This window comes from Clarias gariepinus, chromosome 8 (genome assembly GCF_024256425.1).
Source record: "Clarias gariepinus isolate MV-2021 ecotype Netherlands chromosome 8, CGAR_prim_01v2, whole genome shotgun sequence".
NCBI lineage: Eukaryota > Metazoa > Chordata > Actinopteri > Siluriformes > Clariidae > Clarias > Clarias gariepinus.
The window spans coordinates 33,747,386-33,766,461 of record NC_071107.1 but is presented as its reverse complement, the minus strand read 5'-3'; the positions used below and the strand labels follow the sequence as shown (position 1 = coordinate 33,766,461).

The window sequence follows — 19,076 nt, the reverse complement described above, 5'->3', positions numbered from 1 at the left end:
ATATCATGAATTTCTATCATCAGTATATTTCATTAAAAACGTTTGTCGACCTAAAAATGTTGCGGAGATTTTGTCATTTTATTTCTTTCAACAAATACAGTTGCAAAAAAAAAAAAAAAAAAAAAGGAAACAAAAACTATTAGACGAAATGAGAATATACATTCTTCTAGTGTTTTGAACTAACAAATGCTTTAAAGTGATGGCGATAGATGGACAGGCTGCATTTTTCTTTCGTTTTTTGTGCTTGCATTTTACAACGTCATCGCTGTACAGCAGCCGTGTTACATAAATACAGTGCAAATGTAAAGCTGAATGCATACAAAATGAACACGAGGTACAGAATAGCGAAAAAAAATAAAAAAAGGAACAGGGATTCGCAAAGCTGGTTATCTGTTACAAGAGCATATAACTAAAAACATTTTTTTTTTACAATAAGAAAACAGTGAATTTAACACAACGCTTGTAACATAAAAAAAAATAGAGACATATTGTAGAACTTAATGGTTAATGTTACTCTTCATCAAAATTTACACTTTGTTTTGATGCAGCTGGTTAAGTGATGGTTTGCGCTCATTTCTAGTAAGGAATACAAGTAGCAAAGAAAAAAAAGAGGATCTCATTAAACTATATTTCTTGTCGTATTTGGAAAACAGGTGAGGAAACATAACGTAATGTTCCCATTCGCAGGTAAACTATTTCCTAAATATCCCAGTGAAACCAGTGAAGGAGACAGACTAGAGTAAATACCACTGGTAAATTGGGAAAGCCTTGAAGGCATGGCTGGTTAAAAAAAAGGGGAAAAAAAGGGTGTTATTTAAATAGAGAGATAAAATAAAAAAACATTTAAGAGATGGGACAGAAATAAGTGGATGAAATCAATCAGAAAATATTTCCCATTCATTTCAATAAGAATTAGGTTTTTTTTTTTTTTTTTTTACTTTTACAGATTCATCAGTAGCTTATAAATGTTGAAGAAGGTTAAGCAGTTTTCACTGGGGATCTTTAAATCTTGCTTTAAAAGCAAGATATGTATGCCACATGTTCAGGAAAACAAAAAAAGTAGATATAGCGCCATAGTAAAGTGTCTAAATCTGACCAGTTTGAAAGATTTTCCCAGGCTGTTTCACACACATCCACACAGACACTAACCGTGAATAAGAGTTGAAACACATCTGAAGGAAAAACTAAAGCTAAAAATGAGGTAAAAGAACAGTGCAACGTGAGTAACAGGACTGCAGCGTGTCATGAAACGGACACATCTGCTACATCAGTGTTTCCTGTCTCTCTCTCTCTCTCTCTGTCCAGCTGAAGTACTTCCTAAATTCTGCGGTTACAGTAGATGTGTCACGCTTGGTTTGTACAGCAGCAACTCCTCACTGTTGGTCTAGACACATGTCTGGTAGTCGCACAGGGAAAGGTGGGGGTGGGGTGGGGTGGCGGTGTGTAAATATAAAAGAGAAAAAAAAAATTAAAGAGAGAAGAGAAACAGTACAGACAGACTTGGGATGTATGATGGTCATGAGAAGAGGGATTTCACTGCCACAGGTCCTCTGTGCGTCCAAATTTGAACACCAGACCCCTACAATAAAAACAAAAACACACAAAACACTTTAAAAAAAAAAAGTATAAAATGATATACTAAAGTTGGTCACAATGTTGATTTTTTGGTATAGCAAACTACTGAAGAATACAAGTAGTGATACAGGTAGTCCCCGACTTTGAGTTACAAATTTCCGCAGATACAAACGGACTGCAGTTCCACTTCCGGTTCAATCGCGGAAGTAGCTCACATGAATCATACAAAATAATAGACACTGCAGTGCACCAGATACCAATATTTACAATTATATACAAAATTTTCAATGTGTAAGTGAATCGATCTCTCACTGGTCTGACCGGTTTCATGTCTGTTCTGGAAAGTTGTCCTGACGGAGAATAATCCTAATTTCAGAAAATCCTCAACAAAACAGATCTCAGAAAGTGGAAAACGGCTTTGAGACAAAATTGACATCCGGGATTCCTCTCACGATTTAAAGGTGACAATGCTTACATTTCACTGAGAAATTAATTTCCTTCACGATTAAGTTTTTTTGCCAACATGATGCAGTGTGGGGGAAGGGGACAAATTTAGTCAAGTGGACTGGTATCAAAGGCGTTTAAGAGTCTTATATAAGTCGGACTTAAGGACAAATCAGACTTACGTACGTGCTCCCGGAACGGAACTCATTTGTAAGACGGGGAATATCTGTTACTGCGTGCTGTGTATAATATGTGCATAAATATGTACATAAATTAATACATAAAAAAATAACAGGTTTGAAAAGATCAAAATAGCAAAAATTTTGATCTTTCTGTTGATATATTTCTTTATAAAATTTCACGGTATTAAATAGCAATTAAGGAGTTTTTAATGGATGCATTTTTGTGGGTGTCATCATGCAAATACTCTGTTTAAATGACAATAAGCTTCGTGATTTTACATCATACCCAAAGAAGATAAAGGCATTCTGGAAGAAAACTGCAATCCCAGGGTACACTGCTGGCTTCGCTGTTAACCAAAAGAGCAAGAAATTAACATTAAAGCATTAAAAAATTAAAAAATAAATAAAAAGTGTGACAATAGAATGTTTCTCAATTGAAACGTTTCAATTTCTCAAAACTTAACAGTTATTCAGCTGACACGGTTTTCTATATTGGTTAATATCTAAGCCCGTTAGTCCCTATGCTGCTATTCATTTCAGGTCTAATCTGTAATCCTATTAGTAGTGCTATTTAATGATGAGCGAAACACTGCCTATTTAAAAAACACAATTTCATGTCTTCAGGTCCAAGTACGTCACTAGTCCATGGTTGTTGTTGGTCTTGTCTAGAAGTACTGTATGACATGTTTAAAAGGGGGGAAAAAGTCTTACCAGGCACCACAAAACCTCCGAAAAGAATCCACATGGAAGCAATGAGAGAGCCGAAGGCCAGCATGAAGCCGATGAACAGCCACACTCTCGCACCTGCACAACAACACGACACACAAGACGGTATTACACCCTTACAACGCAGAAATTGTCTTTTCTTTTTTTATAATCTCACATAGGTTTAAATTAACGCGCCTGCTGCTATAGTAACAGCTCATTCAGACTTAAAACTGCAGACGGTCCACGTCATCTAGGACTAATAAGAAGCGATTAGAGATAACGAGTTTATAAAAATTATTTTAACGAGGTGGGAAACGTTCAGCTTGATGGCAGTGTGCACGAATCACGCACAAGGCAAACCGCACAACGCACAAATCACTTTTTAATTATGATTGTATTTACATAAACCATTTTATTTTTGTTTTTTTCCGTAAGAACAACAGATTTAAAGAACAGATTCATTTTAATGAGCAGGGGTAAAAATTTTGTAAAGATGTTTATTTTATTTTAGGACTAAACACGTGATAGTCTCCGGCCCTCCGGACTGAATGGTAGTAGTAGCCTTAATGTGGGAGCCCCCTAGTGGAGGAATTGGACAACACTAAATTAGGGAGAAAATCTGAGAAAAACAAACAAACAAAAAAACATCTAATTGTTGGCATGGTGGGAAGATGACTTTTTTTTTTTTTTAGGACTACACCAAGAATGAAGATTATGATTATTATTTTTTAACAATCTTAAAAGAGAGAGCTAAAGGTGAAATTTGTTTAGATGTAGCTCTCACTCATGTTGTATAGCCATCCATGGCCCTCGGACCTGTACCGGGCCATGGATGATTTAGTGCCAGGCTGCAAAAACAGCATTAAAAATCTATACATTTTATTTTCATTTTATTGACTAATGTAGCCTGCAGAGTGTTTAATTTTGAAAAATGATCAGAATGTAAACGTTCGTTAACAATAACACATCGCAGCATAAGATTCCCTCTCCAGGCCCGCTGTGTGTGTAATAGATCCAGTGTGTTTGAAGCAACCTCAACTCTGATGCTGTTCTGGATGAAAATCAATGCGTGATATCTTGAAATCGCCACAAAAGCACTAAAAACCCTGCTAGATGGGAACATCAGCGTTATGGTGTTATATTCATTACGCCCTCCATTATGCTTTGTTCCAAGTGTGTGGTCGCGGGTCCTTACATAAAACTGGTCTGTGGTGCAAAAAAAATTTATTAAATAAAATGAAAAAAAAATATATATATATATCCACTCACACACTGTTGGAATAACCAATAAGCCTTCGCTGCATGTTTTTTTGGACTGTGGGAGGAAACCGGAAGTAACCAGAGGAAACCAAACAAGCACATGCATTCAGTGTAACTGTAAGTTTATATAAAAAGTGTGAACGAATCACGAACAAGGCAAAACATTTTGAATTTACTTTGAATTTTAATTATTATTATTTTTTAAAATAAACCATTTCAAATTTTTCAATATGAAACAACAGATTTGAAGAACAGTTGTATTTTAGTGTGTGGGGTTAAAGATTGCATGAAGATGTTTATTTTATTTTATTACTTTATTATTTTATGACATTATTAAGGGGCAATAAAAAGTTTTTTAAAAACTTTTGGATTTCAGATCATTACTTTTTCTATCCAGATGTCTATTCCAAATCCAGATTTTGCAACAGACCAGTTTTCAAACAAAAACAAAAAACAACAACAAAAAAAACTAAATGTACTAAAGGTTGCTGCTTTGCATTTTGAGGATAACACTTCTGCACTTGACACTAGAGGCATTTACAACTCCACCCTCCTGATAAATACTATTTTTTGCCCTTAATGCACCTGATTTATTTAAAATGTGAAAGATATTAAACCTTTTAAAGCATTCACCTCTTGTTGTGTAAAAGTTTCTTGAGGAATTGTTAATGATCCGAATAAGAGCCGCACGCTCAGCCGTGTACATAATACAGGCTCCTAACACTAACAATCTCAGCTGACAGTCTGTCCGGTTCATAAGGAAATCCAGACAGACTGGTTTGTCTGCTCAGGCAGCTCAAGCTGTTTATATCCTCACCGCTGTTGTTTGGGATTGGCTACTGTACACCTTGGGTTAGGGACAAGAACACTTGTCTTAGTGTTATTTGTACACACCTGTCTGTCCCATGCAGCCTTCGCTGTAGCTGTCACCTCGCACCTGGCCGTTTGACACCGCGTTGATCCTACACCAGGCAGAAAATGCGGAAATAACGTTAGCATTCTTCTTCATAAACTCGCACATAAATAACATAAAATTTTGATGCAGTAAAAGGCAGGCCTTACATGAGGAACGCTATAGTGGCGATGACTCCGCAGGTGTGGTACGCGTGATGAAACTCCTCCTCTTTGGGGTACATTATGGCTGCGTCGATTATGATCCACCATCCTGTAAAAAACTGCGCAAAAACCCACAGGAAGGTGATTAATGGAGTCAGGATTAACGTAACTATTTTATCATTAATTATACTGTGAGGGTGTGTGTATGTGTGTGTATATGAGACAGGGATTATTTGAACACCACTCACAATATTAGTTCGTCTATTTATTTATTTTTTTACTTTTTCTTTGTTTTCGCCAACCAAGACAATGTCTTTTGTCTATTTAACTGAGCTACATACAATAATATGGTTGGGCAAAAAAAATCATGGTAAAATATTTTATGGTATACAACTTAAAAAAAACTGCAAACATTTTATTATATCTCCTCAAAGGACCATACTATAGAAATGAAACTTGAGTCTTCAAATTGCAGCTTGTATAACATAGATTTACTGTCCTCTGAAAATAACTCCATTATTGTTAAAATAGCTGGGAACAAAAGTAAGTACACCCCAGCTGTACATTGTTTCTTTAGCAACGTCACATGTCCTATTCATCGAGTCCATGTGTCTGTCAGCTTGATAGGACCAAACAAATTTGTGTGTCTTATGTGAGAGCATTTAAACATGTTGATCTGCATGGCCATTATCCCGGAGGGAAGCTTCTTCTGAAGCTGTGTCACAAGAAAGCTTGCAAACAGTCTGCTGAAGACAACCTGTCCAAGAGCATGAATTACTGGAACCATGTCCTGTCTGATGAGACTAAGTAAACTTTTTTTGGGGGCAGATGGTGTCCAGTATGTGTGGCGATGCCATCGTAAGTAGTAGCAAGAACATTGTCTCTTAGCTATAGTTAAGCATGGTGGTGGGAGCATCGTGGTCTGAGGCTGCATGAGTGCTGCTGGCTGTGGTTCATCGAGGGGAAACATGGGTTCCAGCATGTGCTGTGACATTCTGAACCAAAACATGATGCCCTCACTGGGCCAAACAGGAGTTTTCCAACATAATAACATATGATTAGAGGGGTGTACTCACTATTGTGACATACTGTACATTAATTTAATCATACTGCCCAATACTACTACACAGCCAATGGAATAATGTTTTCTCCACTCTGCGTAATGCACTAAATATTTACTTCAAAATAAATCCAAATGCCAAACCCTAAAAAGAAGGCGCTCAAGAAAGAGTCTCACGTGACCTCAATCATGTGCTGCACTTATGATCATCATGTGCTGCTTTTAACAATAGTCTTCTTCAGCATAAACATACATCGATTCACGCCTATTCATTGCTTGACCTTCATTATCTCCTTCTTGCACTGCTGTCATTTTTAAACGAACATATTCACCCTATTATTTCTAGATATTTGCCTTTAAAATAGGTTTATTATTATACTTTGTTGTTCTTTTAATCATGGTCTGATAATGGCGCTACTACATGTCTACTGTCTTACTATCCTTGCTACTGGAAAGTTTCTATCTATCTATCTATCTATCTATCTATCTATCTGTTCGACAGAAGATGAAAATAAATAAATAAATAAAGATCTGAGAGATATGTTTGTTTAGCGGCCGGTCATAAGGGTGTCTGTTCAGGAAGTTCCGTCACAGGCGTTTCTCGCACTTAAATAGGTAAAAGCAGGCACGATCGTCATCAGATTTTATCGTCATACCATGAGCAAGTCACAGGTTTTCTTCCCTGACTGTAACAGTAGGTGGCGTCGTCTGCGGCAAAAAAAAACAAAAAAAAACACCTAGACTCGTAGCTACTAAAACACACAAATCAACACACACGGGCTTTATTACAATTACACACTGCACATTCTGTGTGATATATTTATATTTAAGATACATTTTCTTTTATGTAAATTTCCAGATTTGTACATTTCATTTTTCCTTTTATTGCATTAAAATCTCTCTTATTCTATCCTATCTTTCCTTTTTAGGTCACAGATAGTCGTATGAGCATTTCACTGCCTATCATACTGTGTATGGTTGTGTACATGACAAACACATATGCCTAATTTGAGGGGGTAGAAAAGTAAGAGGTCTCTGGGGTTTCTGGACTTTGTTTTGTAGCCCAGCAATATGAAATCTGCTGCTATTTATGATTGCGTGGTCGGATAGCAGAACTTAGGCCAGAGGAAATTTAAGGAAAATTATAAAATATTATGCACATACCAAGACTCCAGCTGCTATTGAAGCGATGGTGTTTCTTTTTTCTGCCCAATCGATGTTGCATTCACAATCACCACATCTGATACCATCCAGGAATCCTGACATCTTCCTGAACACACAAAAAATATTTATTTCAACATTTATATCTATAAACAAACTAGTGTAGTTCATGTTCTCCCCGTGCTTGGTGGGTTTCCTCCGGGTACTCAGGTTTTCTCCCACAGTCCAAAAATATGCAGGTTCAGCTAATTGGCGTTCCCTAATTGCCCGTAGAGTGTGAATGGGAGTGTGAGAGTGTGTTTGTGTATGTGCCCTGCGATCGATTAGCCACCTGTCCAGGGTGCACCCTGCCTCGTGCCCTAAGTCCCCTGGGATAGGCTCCAGGGCTCCGCGACCCTGAATGCAGGATAAAGCGGCATAGAAGATGAGTGAGCGAGAGTGAGTGAGATTAACATATTTATTAATAACACCTGCTTAGGCCAATTATGTAATTACTTAAAAATCAAATAACACCCATATGTTATCACTTACGGAGGGTACACACAGATAAGAAGTTATAGCAGAAGAATAAACACACGGATAAATAGAAGAAAGATGCGGATAAATAACACATGGATAGCTAACTAGATGTTATTTAGATAAACATATATATATATATATATATATATATATATATATATATATATATATATATATATATATATTTATAGCTAAATAGATAACACAGGGATAAATAGAATAAACTTACGGATAAACTGTTATAGCACAGGGCTGAATCGCAAATCCTCTTTAGTGCATTACATGAAGTGAAAATGAGCTAATAATATGAACTACATTAAAAGGTTAAAATAAAAAAAGAAAATCAGTACTGTAGGATGTAGGCAATAAATGAACACAGTTTACAGCATTATTGTTTAAAGATGGGAAAAATATATATTCAATTATGAATCCCGATTTTTTTTGTGGTGTAATACAGAATCGTTTATACCAAGCGCAGAAGCTTCAGAGTGCTGCAACTGAAACACATTTTTATGGCGTTACATTCTTAAAAAACATGTGCAGTAAAAGTCTCTGATCTGCCTTTTTCTAAAAACTTTGATTGGATTAGTCTCAGACCCACTCATTACGCATGTTTACACAAGTCTCAAAACACAGCGAGCACCAAATAGTTGCAAATAATGTGACCCTGTGTGTCCACGTTAGGAGCCGCACACGCCCTCGGAGCCACTCGACCCGCGTGCTCACTGTCAAGTTGAGTTTTGAGACTTTTAAAGAGGAAAGACGTTGCAGGTGGCGCCCTCTGAACTAGTTACACATTTTAGGTGTGAATTATTTCCTAAGTTTGTTTGGAAACTTTAATAAATAAGGTGAAGGACAGAGACACGTGCTGCACAGTTAAATGTTAAACCCTTGTATTTAAAGTTAGTTTGTAGTGTTTAAATGCTGCGCTTGGTTTTTAGTGAGAAAGCTAGTGTTGTAAAGTACAGGCTACATTTAATTTATCATTAAACATCTTTAAAGGTTTAAAATTGCAACCTAGTCGGGGGGAAATGTAATATCGAATAGGGAAATTTATAAAATTGTGGTACTTATTCAATTCAATTTTATTTATACAGTGGTGTGAAAAACTATTTGCCCCCTTCCTGACTTCTTATTCTTTTGCATGTTTGTCACACAAAATGTTTCTGATCATCAAACACATTTAACTATTAGTCAAAGATAACACAAGTAAACACAAAATGCAGTTTTTAAATGATGGAGAAAAAAATCCAAACCTACTGTACATGGCCCTGTGTGAAAAAGTAATTGCCCCCTGAACCTAATAACTGGTTGGGCCACCCTTAGCAGCAATAACTGCAATCAAGCGTTTGCGATAACTTGCAACGAGTCTTTTACAGCGCTCTGGAGGAATTTTGGCCCACTCATCTTTGCAGAATTGTTGTAATTCAGCTTTATTTAAGGGTTTTTTTTTAGCATGAACCGCCTTTTTAATCTCAATAGGATTCAGGTCCTTTGACTAGGCCACTCCAAAGTCTTCATTTTGTTTTTCTTCAGCCATTCAGAGGTGGATTTGCTGGTGTGTTTTGGGTCATTGTCCTGCTGCAGCAGCCAAGATCGCTTCAGCTTAAGTTGACGAACAGATGGCCGGACATTCTCCTTCAGGATTTTTTGGTAGACAGTAGAATTCATGGTTTCATCTATCACAGCAAGCCTTCCAGGTCCTGAAGCAGCAAAACAACCCCAGACCATCACACTACCACCACCATATTTTACTGTTGGTATGATGTTCTTTTTCTGAAATGCTGTGTTACTTTTACGCCAGATGTAACAGGACACGCACCTTCCAAAAAGTTAAACTTTTGTCTCGTCGGTCCACAAGGTATTTTCCCAAAAGTCTTGGCAATCATTAAGATGTTATTTTAGCAAAATTGAGACGAGCCTTAATGTTCTTTTTTGCTTAAAAGTGGTTTGCGCCTTGAAAATCTGCCATGCAGGCCGTTTTTGCCCAGTCTCTTTTTTATGGTGGAGTCATGAACACTGACCTTAATTGAGGCAAGTGAGGCCTGCAGTTCTTTAGATGTTGTCCTGGGGTCTTTTGTGGCCTCTCGGATGAGTCGTCTCTGTGCTCTTGGGGTAATTTCGGTCGGCCGGCCACTCCTGGGAAGGTTCACCACTGTTCCAGGTTTTTGCCATTTGTGGATAATGGTTCTGTGGTTCGCTGGAGTCCCAAAGCTTTAGAAATGGCTTTATAACCTTTACCAGACTGATAGATCTCAATTACTTTTGTTCTCATTTGTTCCTGAATTTCTTTGGATCTTGGCATGATGTCTAGCTTTTGAGGTGCAAATAGTTTTTCACACCACTGTATAGCGCTTTAAACAATGGTCATTGTCTCAAAGCAGCTTCACAAAATGAAAAGAAAATTTGAAAAGAAAATTTATGGAAGTGTGTATGTGTGAGAAAAATGTTCTAGATAATAATGAGATTGTTCCTGATGAGCAAGCCAAGGGTGAAGGCGACAGTGGCAAGGAAAAACCTCCTGAGATAGCAATAGGAAGAAACCTTGAGAGGAACCGGACTCAACAGGGAACCCATAATGGATAGAAATTATGGTGTGTTATGCAGCTGTGTGTTATGCAGCTGTGTGTTCATGTGTGTTATGCAGCTGAAAGTTCAATATAACAGAAGTTACTTAAATTAACATGAAGTCCAGTTCAGCACATGGATGAGTCAGCAGATACAGAGGGCAGATGAGGTCAAGATCACTGGGAGCTCACGAGCAGCACGTGCAGCTCAAAACCATCATTAAGCAGAACTTATAGAATTATAGAGTCACCAAGGTATCGTGATAATATTGTATCGGAGGTGACTACTGAGTCCCATCCCTATTAATGTATTTTATATATAAATATATTACAGCTGACAATAACACCAATGACATGGTTGATAAAAAATCATAAATGTATGTTACATTTATTTCAATTATAATCCTTATTGTTAATATTTAAATGAGAAGGAGAGGAGGAGATTATATCTGGTTGCGCAGTTAAACTCATTGCCTTTGTACACACAGCTAACCAGGAACAAGCTAAGGAAAAAAAACTAACTTTCGATACTGAACAGGGAAAAATATTCAAAAACTAAAATTAGATATACGAAATAACAAAAAATATTTGCTCTATCAATGCTGTCAACTTAAACCTCATCTTAAATTTTACGGAATTTCAGCATGACTAGCAAAAAACAAGCACCTAGCAAACAGTCCAAGGCCGTATCTCGACTCGCGTCAGCCTGCCTACTTAAGCGCACTACATTGCATATGGAACTTACGCGTTCTACACGCCCTAAGAAGAACATTACGTGTCAATTTGAAACACAGCAACCCAGACTAGTTAGCTACCGCTGTATTGTTTAGGTGAGACGAATCGCTCCATCAATCTTTACACTAACAGACGGGTGCTGAGAGCTTATCTGGGTGTAAACCGCACGACTGTACATTCGTTTAAATAAATACATCGATTAAATGTAAGAAAAGTCCTTACCTTGTGTTGTTGTTATCGTCTGTAAGTCCACAACCGAACAATTCTTCCTCTTCACCCTCAGAGGCTCAGTAATGCGCATGCGCAGACAGGCGCCACTTTGGCCTTGGAAAAGGTACAATTCTTTATTACACATCACAAAGAATATACCTACAGTCTGTGCGCGCGCGCACACACCCTCACACAGAGTGCTGTGAAATAGTATTTGCCCTCTTCTTGTGTTTTAGCATATTTGTCACACTGCAATTATTCAACACCCTGTGTGAAGAGAAATATCTAGAGACATATCTGTTTCTTAGATATTTGGCTTAACCCTACCCCCAGCTCCGACCCCCCCCCCCCCCCCCCCTTTTTTTAAATGAATAAATAAATAAAATAAAAATACTTTTCCAACAGTATTTGACTGATGGTACATACAGTTAGTAACCTAGTAACTATCTATCCAATGACAAAAACTTCAAAGCAGTTTTGAATATAAAATGTAAATGTAAGATTTCACTCTAATTGAACCTGTCTGACACAGTGAAGTAGTAACAAACTGAATTTTGTGGGGAAGTACTTGATAAAGCAGAAGAGTTTAAGACACAGAACAAGTCAGGACAAGATCAGGGAAGGAAGCACTAGGCGTTTTAAGGAAGGCTGGACTGAAAAATCGCCATTAAGTCCAGGAAGATGACGGAGAATAAGACCTACTGTTGGCAGGAATATAACTAAGCTATTAAATTCCAACCGCCGTTAAACGACTAAAAAAGAAGAAGTGAAGCAGTAACATGGAAAGAGAAAATAGTAAAAGGGTGTCAGTAATGCAACTTTCTAGATAGCAACCGCTGTAAAACAAGAAGAAAAGGAGAAGAGAAGCACACTAAAAGATCTCAAAAAGCAACATTTACATGAGTTATCTTTTAAAAAAATTTTAATTAGTTTGATTATGTGGATCATTTTAGTGTGACAATTATGCAAAAAAAGGAAAAAATCTGTTAGAGGGCAAATACTTTTTATAGCATTGTATATACTGCTAGTCAAAAGTTTGGACACTCCTTCTAATACCATTCCTCATTTATATTTGTTTTTACATTGTGAAACAATGCTGAAAGTGTCCAAAATATGCAATAATCTCCTTTATATTGAGCTGCTTATGCTTTGTAAAGCCTTCATAACATCTCTAATCTGAGGTGCTGTTTGTTAATTGGTGATTTTTAATGAACTTCTCTGCAGCAGAGGTAAGTTTTGGTCTTGCTTTCCAGGGATGGTCTTTATGAGAGCCAGTTTCATCATGGTGCTTAATGGGTTTTGCAAATGCACTCGAAACAATACTGTTTTTGTGGGAAGTGTTCCAGAGCAGCTGACCTTTGTGTCTTAAAATAACAACTGACTGTGGTCGTTGTTGTTACTTAATTACCCAATGCCATGTGTTATTACATAAATTAAAAAAGAAATTAAATCACAACTTATTCTTAAAAAATTTGGTCAACAGACTAGATACTGATGTTGAGCGAGAAGGCTCCAGTTTTTCAAATTCATCCTAAAGGTGTTCAGTGGGGTTGAGGTTGATGCTCTGTGCAGTTCTTCCACTCCACCTCTCCAACCTAAACACACCAGGTTCAGGGTCCCTTATATCCAGTAAAGGGAAATTGTAAAGCTACATCATATAAAGACATACTGGACAGTTAATGTATATGCTTCAGACTTTCTAGCAATCGTTTAAGGATGGCTTCCTGTGGATATGATGGTTGGATATGATTGTCTACATACTTTTGGCCATACTGGTGACTTTAATATGGCAGTCTATAGAACACTTCAAACAGCTTAAAAAAATTAATAAAAAACTTGGCACAGCGATAGAAGTGTGAATCAGCTCCCCTCACTGCAGTTCTGGTGCATGCCTCTCAAGCTCTTTAGTGCCAGATTAAAAAATGTTTACAATAATAACTCCACAACAAATTCTGTACCAATATGAATCCCCTTTATTTTCTTCTCTTACAAATGTTGTCCAATCAAGAAATAAAAAAACAAATTAAAAATGTTTTAAAAATGTACGGGATTTTAGACATATCGATATATCTCAACAAAAGTTTTCTTGCCATCGAATTCAAAAATGTTTTTTGGAGCACGTCCTAATAGGCACAGTGGCTTCTGGTCATCGTCTTTTTTTTGGCAGAGCAATTATTGTATGGTCATCATAACCGCTGCTTGGAGCTATATTTATTAACATTACTGTATTAATTTATAATAGCAACCATATTTTATTAAAATTGGTCATATGGAATTGGAGAAAAGGAGAAATATTTGGATCATTATTTATATAACTTTTATATGTATCTATTTTATCACTAATTACACAACATTCATTAATTTAACTTTAGTAGGTCAGGCTTTGTGATAGATCCTGAGCCTGTTTGCTGGCCATGAGAAAGTGGTAGGAAAACGGAGGTAAAAACCAAAACACATAAAGCTCGGACAGAACACTGACCTGGGGATTAAACCAGAAACTCAGAAGGTCTGGTTAATTTCATTGTAAATTTTGTCTAAAAAAGCTACAAAATTTGTAAATGCTCATGGAATGGCTCCAAGTCAAACTGTCTCTCTGTCTATCATAATAAGACAGTTTAAAACAAATCTGATGCTTTTTTAAGTTTTTATTTGAACATAAAATACAATAAAAATTTAAAGTAAAAAAAAAAAAGTATGCTCTAACAAAGGGAACATTGGGTTAGTGGTACGAACAAGCATTCTCAAAATAAATTCATTTAATCTTTGTGTCCATGTTCCAGAGAAGTTGAAATTATTGTCAGAGGTATGAATGAGCCTTCACTGGTATACAGAAAATATAACTTTCATAGTAAAGAACTGGAACCATATCAATGAAAAGGATATAGATGTACACAAAATCCTTAAATGACTAAATAAACTTGGTCGGTGCTATATGTGAGAGCAAAGCTTAACTATATGCTTTTAAACGACTCCAAGCAGTTGCAGGGCCACATACAGTGACAGGATGATCACTCCAAAAAGGCCGATGTAGCCGTAGGCCCCGTTCATTCTCTTGGCTGGGTCTAAAAAGAAAGAAAGAAAAAAAAAAGGAAATAAAACTAAACAGTGAGAGCAAAATAAAAATTTCTACGATGACATCAGGTGCCTCCATACTTCCTGGTTGGTCACTCATCCTGTCCCAATCACTAAAACAGCTGAAAAGCTTAAAATACTGGGCTTCTCACAAATTATTGATACACATTGCCTCCTCGTAGCTACAGGGTCCTGCCTGTATTCCCACTTTACACACACTATTTATATATACTTTAATCATATTACTAACTACACTGAATAACAAAACAAATACAACCCATGGACTTACCGCCAGTGTAGTAACCCCAGGCATAGGAGAACCTGCTGGTCACCCAGATAACTCCCAGGACGGCGGCGGCTGTCTAAATACAGAAGAGACGCAAAACAAAAAGGAGAAAGATTGCTGAATACATTTCCATTATTTTTATACTCATCACCACATTTGTCAGTTATATCTACTGTAAATTGCTTCCTTTATTAAGATTTTCAGCCCAATTTAAGTTAGTTTTATGTTTAGTATGCATATTGACCGTTTCCTTCTAGTGTAAAGGTTTTGCTGGCTGACTCTTTTATTTTTCTGCGAGTTATAAACAGCCATGTTGCCCAACTTTCTCATGTCAGATATCTGTTTGCTTTTATACTCCAGAGTTAAACATCAACGAACAGCTTAAAATTTACTACTAGCTTAGAGAGAGAGAGAGAAAAAAAACAAACTGAGGCCAGGACTCGGCTGTACACCTCGACAAAAGGTGCTGCTTTTTGAGGACAGAGAAGAATGAAAATGAAAAAAAAAATTCTCTACTCACGGGATACACTAGTGCAGCAATGGTTTGAAAAACCAGCCACTGTGGATAAACCTCCAGCGTGTTCTGATGAGCTCTCTGGATGCAGTTAAACATGTCGTCCTTAGTGCTGTACATAGTGGGGTACTGAAAGAACACAACGCATGTTAAACCCAAGCATCACAAAACACAACATACACATTTTAATGCATGAGTACAACAAATACCTTAAAAATATTAACAAAACTGAGTATTGCGAAAACCTTGAATGAATGCAACACAGTGAAAACACTGACATGATGCATTTCAACGGAGGGAAAAAAACTCATGCCTGTGTCTCATTCATAGCCTGTGACCCATTCCCTCCTTTTCCATTTTCACTATTAGATCAAATATTAGAGAACAAACCATCTCCTACTATGTACTTGCATCCTCTTGGTCACTGAGCATACTCATACTACATGCTTTTATAATACTTATTGGACATAACGGCATCATACTATAAGACATGTTGTGTCTAATGTATTATGATTGAGGTTACACTAAGTGAGCCTAAGTATGATTGCCCCAAACGCTCAGGTATCATATTAGAACAGCGGAACCTTGGATTATGAGCATAATTTGTTCTTGAAGCAGGCTTATATTTTAAAACACTCATAAACCCAATAGAATTTTCCCATTAGAAATAATGGAAACAAAATGATTCGTTCCACAGCTCCAGATAAACAAATAACACAAAATATAAAGTAAAAAATAAAACAAATTAACCTGCACTTTACCTTCAAAAAAAATAAATAAAAATAAATCCAGACAGATAAGTGTTTCCGTGTGTGTGTGTAAAGCTAAAGTGAGAAGCCCCTCCCCCTCTCCACAGTTACCCTTCCTTCACTCCTTTGCTTTACACACACGCATTGAGACACAAAATAAAATATGTTTTATGCGCACACGTTTATTAACTAACAGAGGTTACCCCACGACTCGGCCAACATGCACAACATGACCTGCTACGTTAAGTACGCCTGTGGCAACCTCACACTACATTTACATTTAGGCATTTGGGAGACGCTCTTATCCAGAGCGACTTACATTATTTTTTTTATCTCATTACACATCTGAGCAGTTGAGGGTTAAGGGCCTTGCTCAAGGGCCCAACAGTGGCAACTTGGTGGTTGTGGGATTTGAACCTGGGATCTTCCGAACCGTAGTCCAATGCCTTAACCACTGAGCTACCCCTGCCCTCACACTATGAGATAAACGTGATGATGCTGCCAACCTGTGCAAACACTGGCGGCGCCACAAACATAATTTTTTTTTTTTATAGATAGATAGATATAGATAGACAGACGTGCAGATCATGCAGTGATACCAGTGTGTGCTGCCGGGTATAGGGTGAAGGAGGAAGCGGCATCATTCTGAACAGCGGCCTTCCTCTGTACATTGGTATGGTCACCTTTCATACCTTATTCTAACCATACCTGGGTAGACTGTGCTCTAGATCACCGTTTCAAAAACTCGATTTAATTTGATATGCATTTTATATGTATGACAAAAAAGAAAAAAAATTAACTGAAACTTTAAGATCAGACCATGGGAAGATCAGACCTGAAATTTTGCAGATATTTGGAGAGTGCAGTGTGTTCGGACAAATAAATATGTCAAATCTATCATTAAAAGCAATTTCTGGGGGAAAAAAAAGGATTTGTTGATTTGAGATCTGAGGATCCAGGTTCGAATCCCACATGGGATGCGACACCCCATATTACTCAGCCAATGCATGCAGTGCTGGTCCCAAGGCTGGTTAAAAAAAAATGGGAGCGTTGCGTCAGGAAGAAAATCCGGCGTAAAACCTGTGCTAAGGTGTGTGCGTGGATCGGATGGTCCACTGTGGCGACAGGAAAAAAAAGTAGGATTTGGTTATAAAAATTAATTATTTACACCATATAATTTACATGTTCACTATAGTATTACTTTTTTCTCACAGGTTTTCTTCAACATGTTTGAATTCACACAGTTGTACAGATAATTACGAATTTAAACCACAAACTGTGGTAAAGTGGGCTATTCTTATGAAAAAAATATATAGACAAAAATGCGAATATGATTTTTCAGTTATCAGAACCAGAAAGAGTTTCAGAATCAGAAAGAGTTTTATTGCCAAGTACGCTTGCACGTACAAGGAATTTGTTTAAGTGACAGAGCTTCCAGAACAGAAAACAAATGACAAGACAAAAAAAAAAAGGTTTGACATCAAATGGAGTAGGGTGTGAGCTACTAGTTATAACTAGTATCGTCCAGGTAGAACCGGTATTAACCGGTTTAATATCGTTATAATCGCAATTCGATCTCCAATTGCGTTTAAACTTCGCGCCGTTTTGGGCGTGGCCTAAGTTTTGCGTTCAATTTGCGTTTTGGATTTCTATATAATAACACAGAAAGATTTAACAGCTTTGAACGAACTTTTAACGGCTTCGTGCTTCAAAGTGTCTCGCTGTTTAGTAGCACGTTTATAAAACTGTTTAAAATGTGTAAACACTCGTTAGGGTGATGACCTAATGTTCAACTGACAGGGAAACAAACGGTGCATTTCCAGGTGCACGCGCAAGTTTTGCGTGATATTGCTAAAGCAACAAAAAAAAATAACGCCATACAGCACAGTTTTATGATACGTTTTAACACGTGCACGACTGTTATCCTGAAGTTAAGTTTACCTTCACGTCATACTTCTTCCGCGCGCGCCCGACGTTAACGCCAAGGTAAGTCAGCATGACCCAGCTGTAGAAGTAGGTCAGGATCACGTAGCCGAAATTCGCAGGGAGGATGTCTAAAATCTCCATGGTTTCAACGCCTTTCTCCGGTGCTTTCTCAGTCTACCTGTATTTAACGGGAGCGTAAACTGCAGAGTCACGGTGCTGTAAACGATTTACGTAAACCTGTACAAAGGGAACAAGCGCGAGACTCAATGTCAAATCTCGCGATAAAACGCGCAGCCCTTCGCGAAATTTCGTTTGTGCACGAAAGGAGTCGGTTCTTTTTTCCTTTCCAGAGAGTCGACTCACCTCGCATACTGCTGTGGCCAAAAGTTTTAAGAATGACACAAATATTTATTTTCACAAAGTCTCCTGCTTCAGTGTTTTTAGATATTTTTTTCAGATGTTACTATGGTTTACTGAAGTATAATTACAAGCATTTCAAAAGTGTCAAAGGCTTTTATTAAATTTATGCAAAGAGTTGATACTTGCAGTGTTGACCCTTCTTTATCAAGACCGCTGCAATTCCTCCTGACATGCTGCCAATCAACTCTTGACATCTAATGGCAGCTCATTTTTCCATAATCAATACTTGGAATTTGTCATAATTTGTGTTTTTGTTTGTTCTCACAAATTCTCAATGGGATTAAGTACAGTTCTTTATCATGGCTGTGTTCTTTGGCAAAATTGTGAATGAGCCCACTCCCTTGGCTGAGTAGTGACCCCACACATGAATGGTCTCAGGATGCTTTACTCTTGGCGTGACACGGGGTTGATGGAGCGCTACCATGTCATGCCAAGAGTAAAGCATTCATATGTGGGGTTGCTTCTCAGCAAAGGGATGGGGCTCACTCACAATTTTGTCTTTGGCAACAGCTTACAGTGTAAAATGACTTATTTATTATTTAAATAAATTTTTGGGCAAAAGTATTGTTTAAATGGTCAAATGTACTCTTTAAAAAAGAAATTTAGAAGACAATTAAAAGACAATTTGCTGC

The 19,076-nt window shown here is 37.4% G+C and overlaps 2 protein-coding genes across 2 annotated transcripts; both read right to left on the bottom strand.

Annotated features, from left to right (window-relative positions):
• Nucleotides 1–906: 906 nt before the first annotated feature.
• On the bottom strand, nt 907–11,592 carry tmem50a (transmembrane protein 50A). Its single transcript, XM_053501913.1, has 7 exons — nt 11,490–11,592; nt 7,450–7,555; nt 5,232–5,344; nt 5,064–5,131; nt 2,913–3,005; nt 2,488–2,548; nt 907–1,579 (listed from the first exon to the last, which is right to left on the bottom strand). Exons 2-7 carry the CDS (start codon nt 7,549–7,551, stop codon nt 1,534–1,536), a joined length of 483 nt encoding a protein of 160 aa, XP_053357888.1. The 5' UTR covers nt 7,552–7,555; nt 11,490–11,592; the 3' UTR covers nt 907–1,533.
• A 1,835-nt stretch (nt 11,593–13,427) lies between these two features.
• On the bottom strand, nt 13,428–18,298 carry mgst3b (microsomal glutathione S-transferase 3b). Its single transcript, XM_053503079.1, has 4 exons — nt 18,040–18,298; nt 15,356–15,478; nt 14,839–14,911; nt 13,428–14,539 (listed from the first exon to the last, which is right to left on the bottom strand). Exons 1-4 carry the CDS (start codon nt 18,163–18,165, stop codon nt 14,439–14,441), a joined length of 423 nt encoding a protein of 140 aa, XP_053359054.1. The 5' UTR covers nt 18,166–18,298; the 3' UTR covers nt 13,428–14,438.
• Between the last annotated feature and the right edge of the window lie 778 nt (nt 18,299–19,076).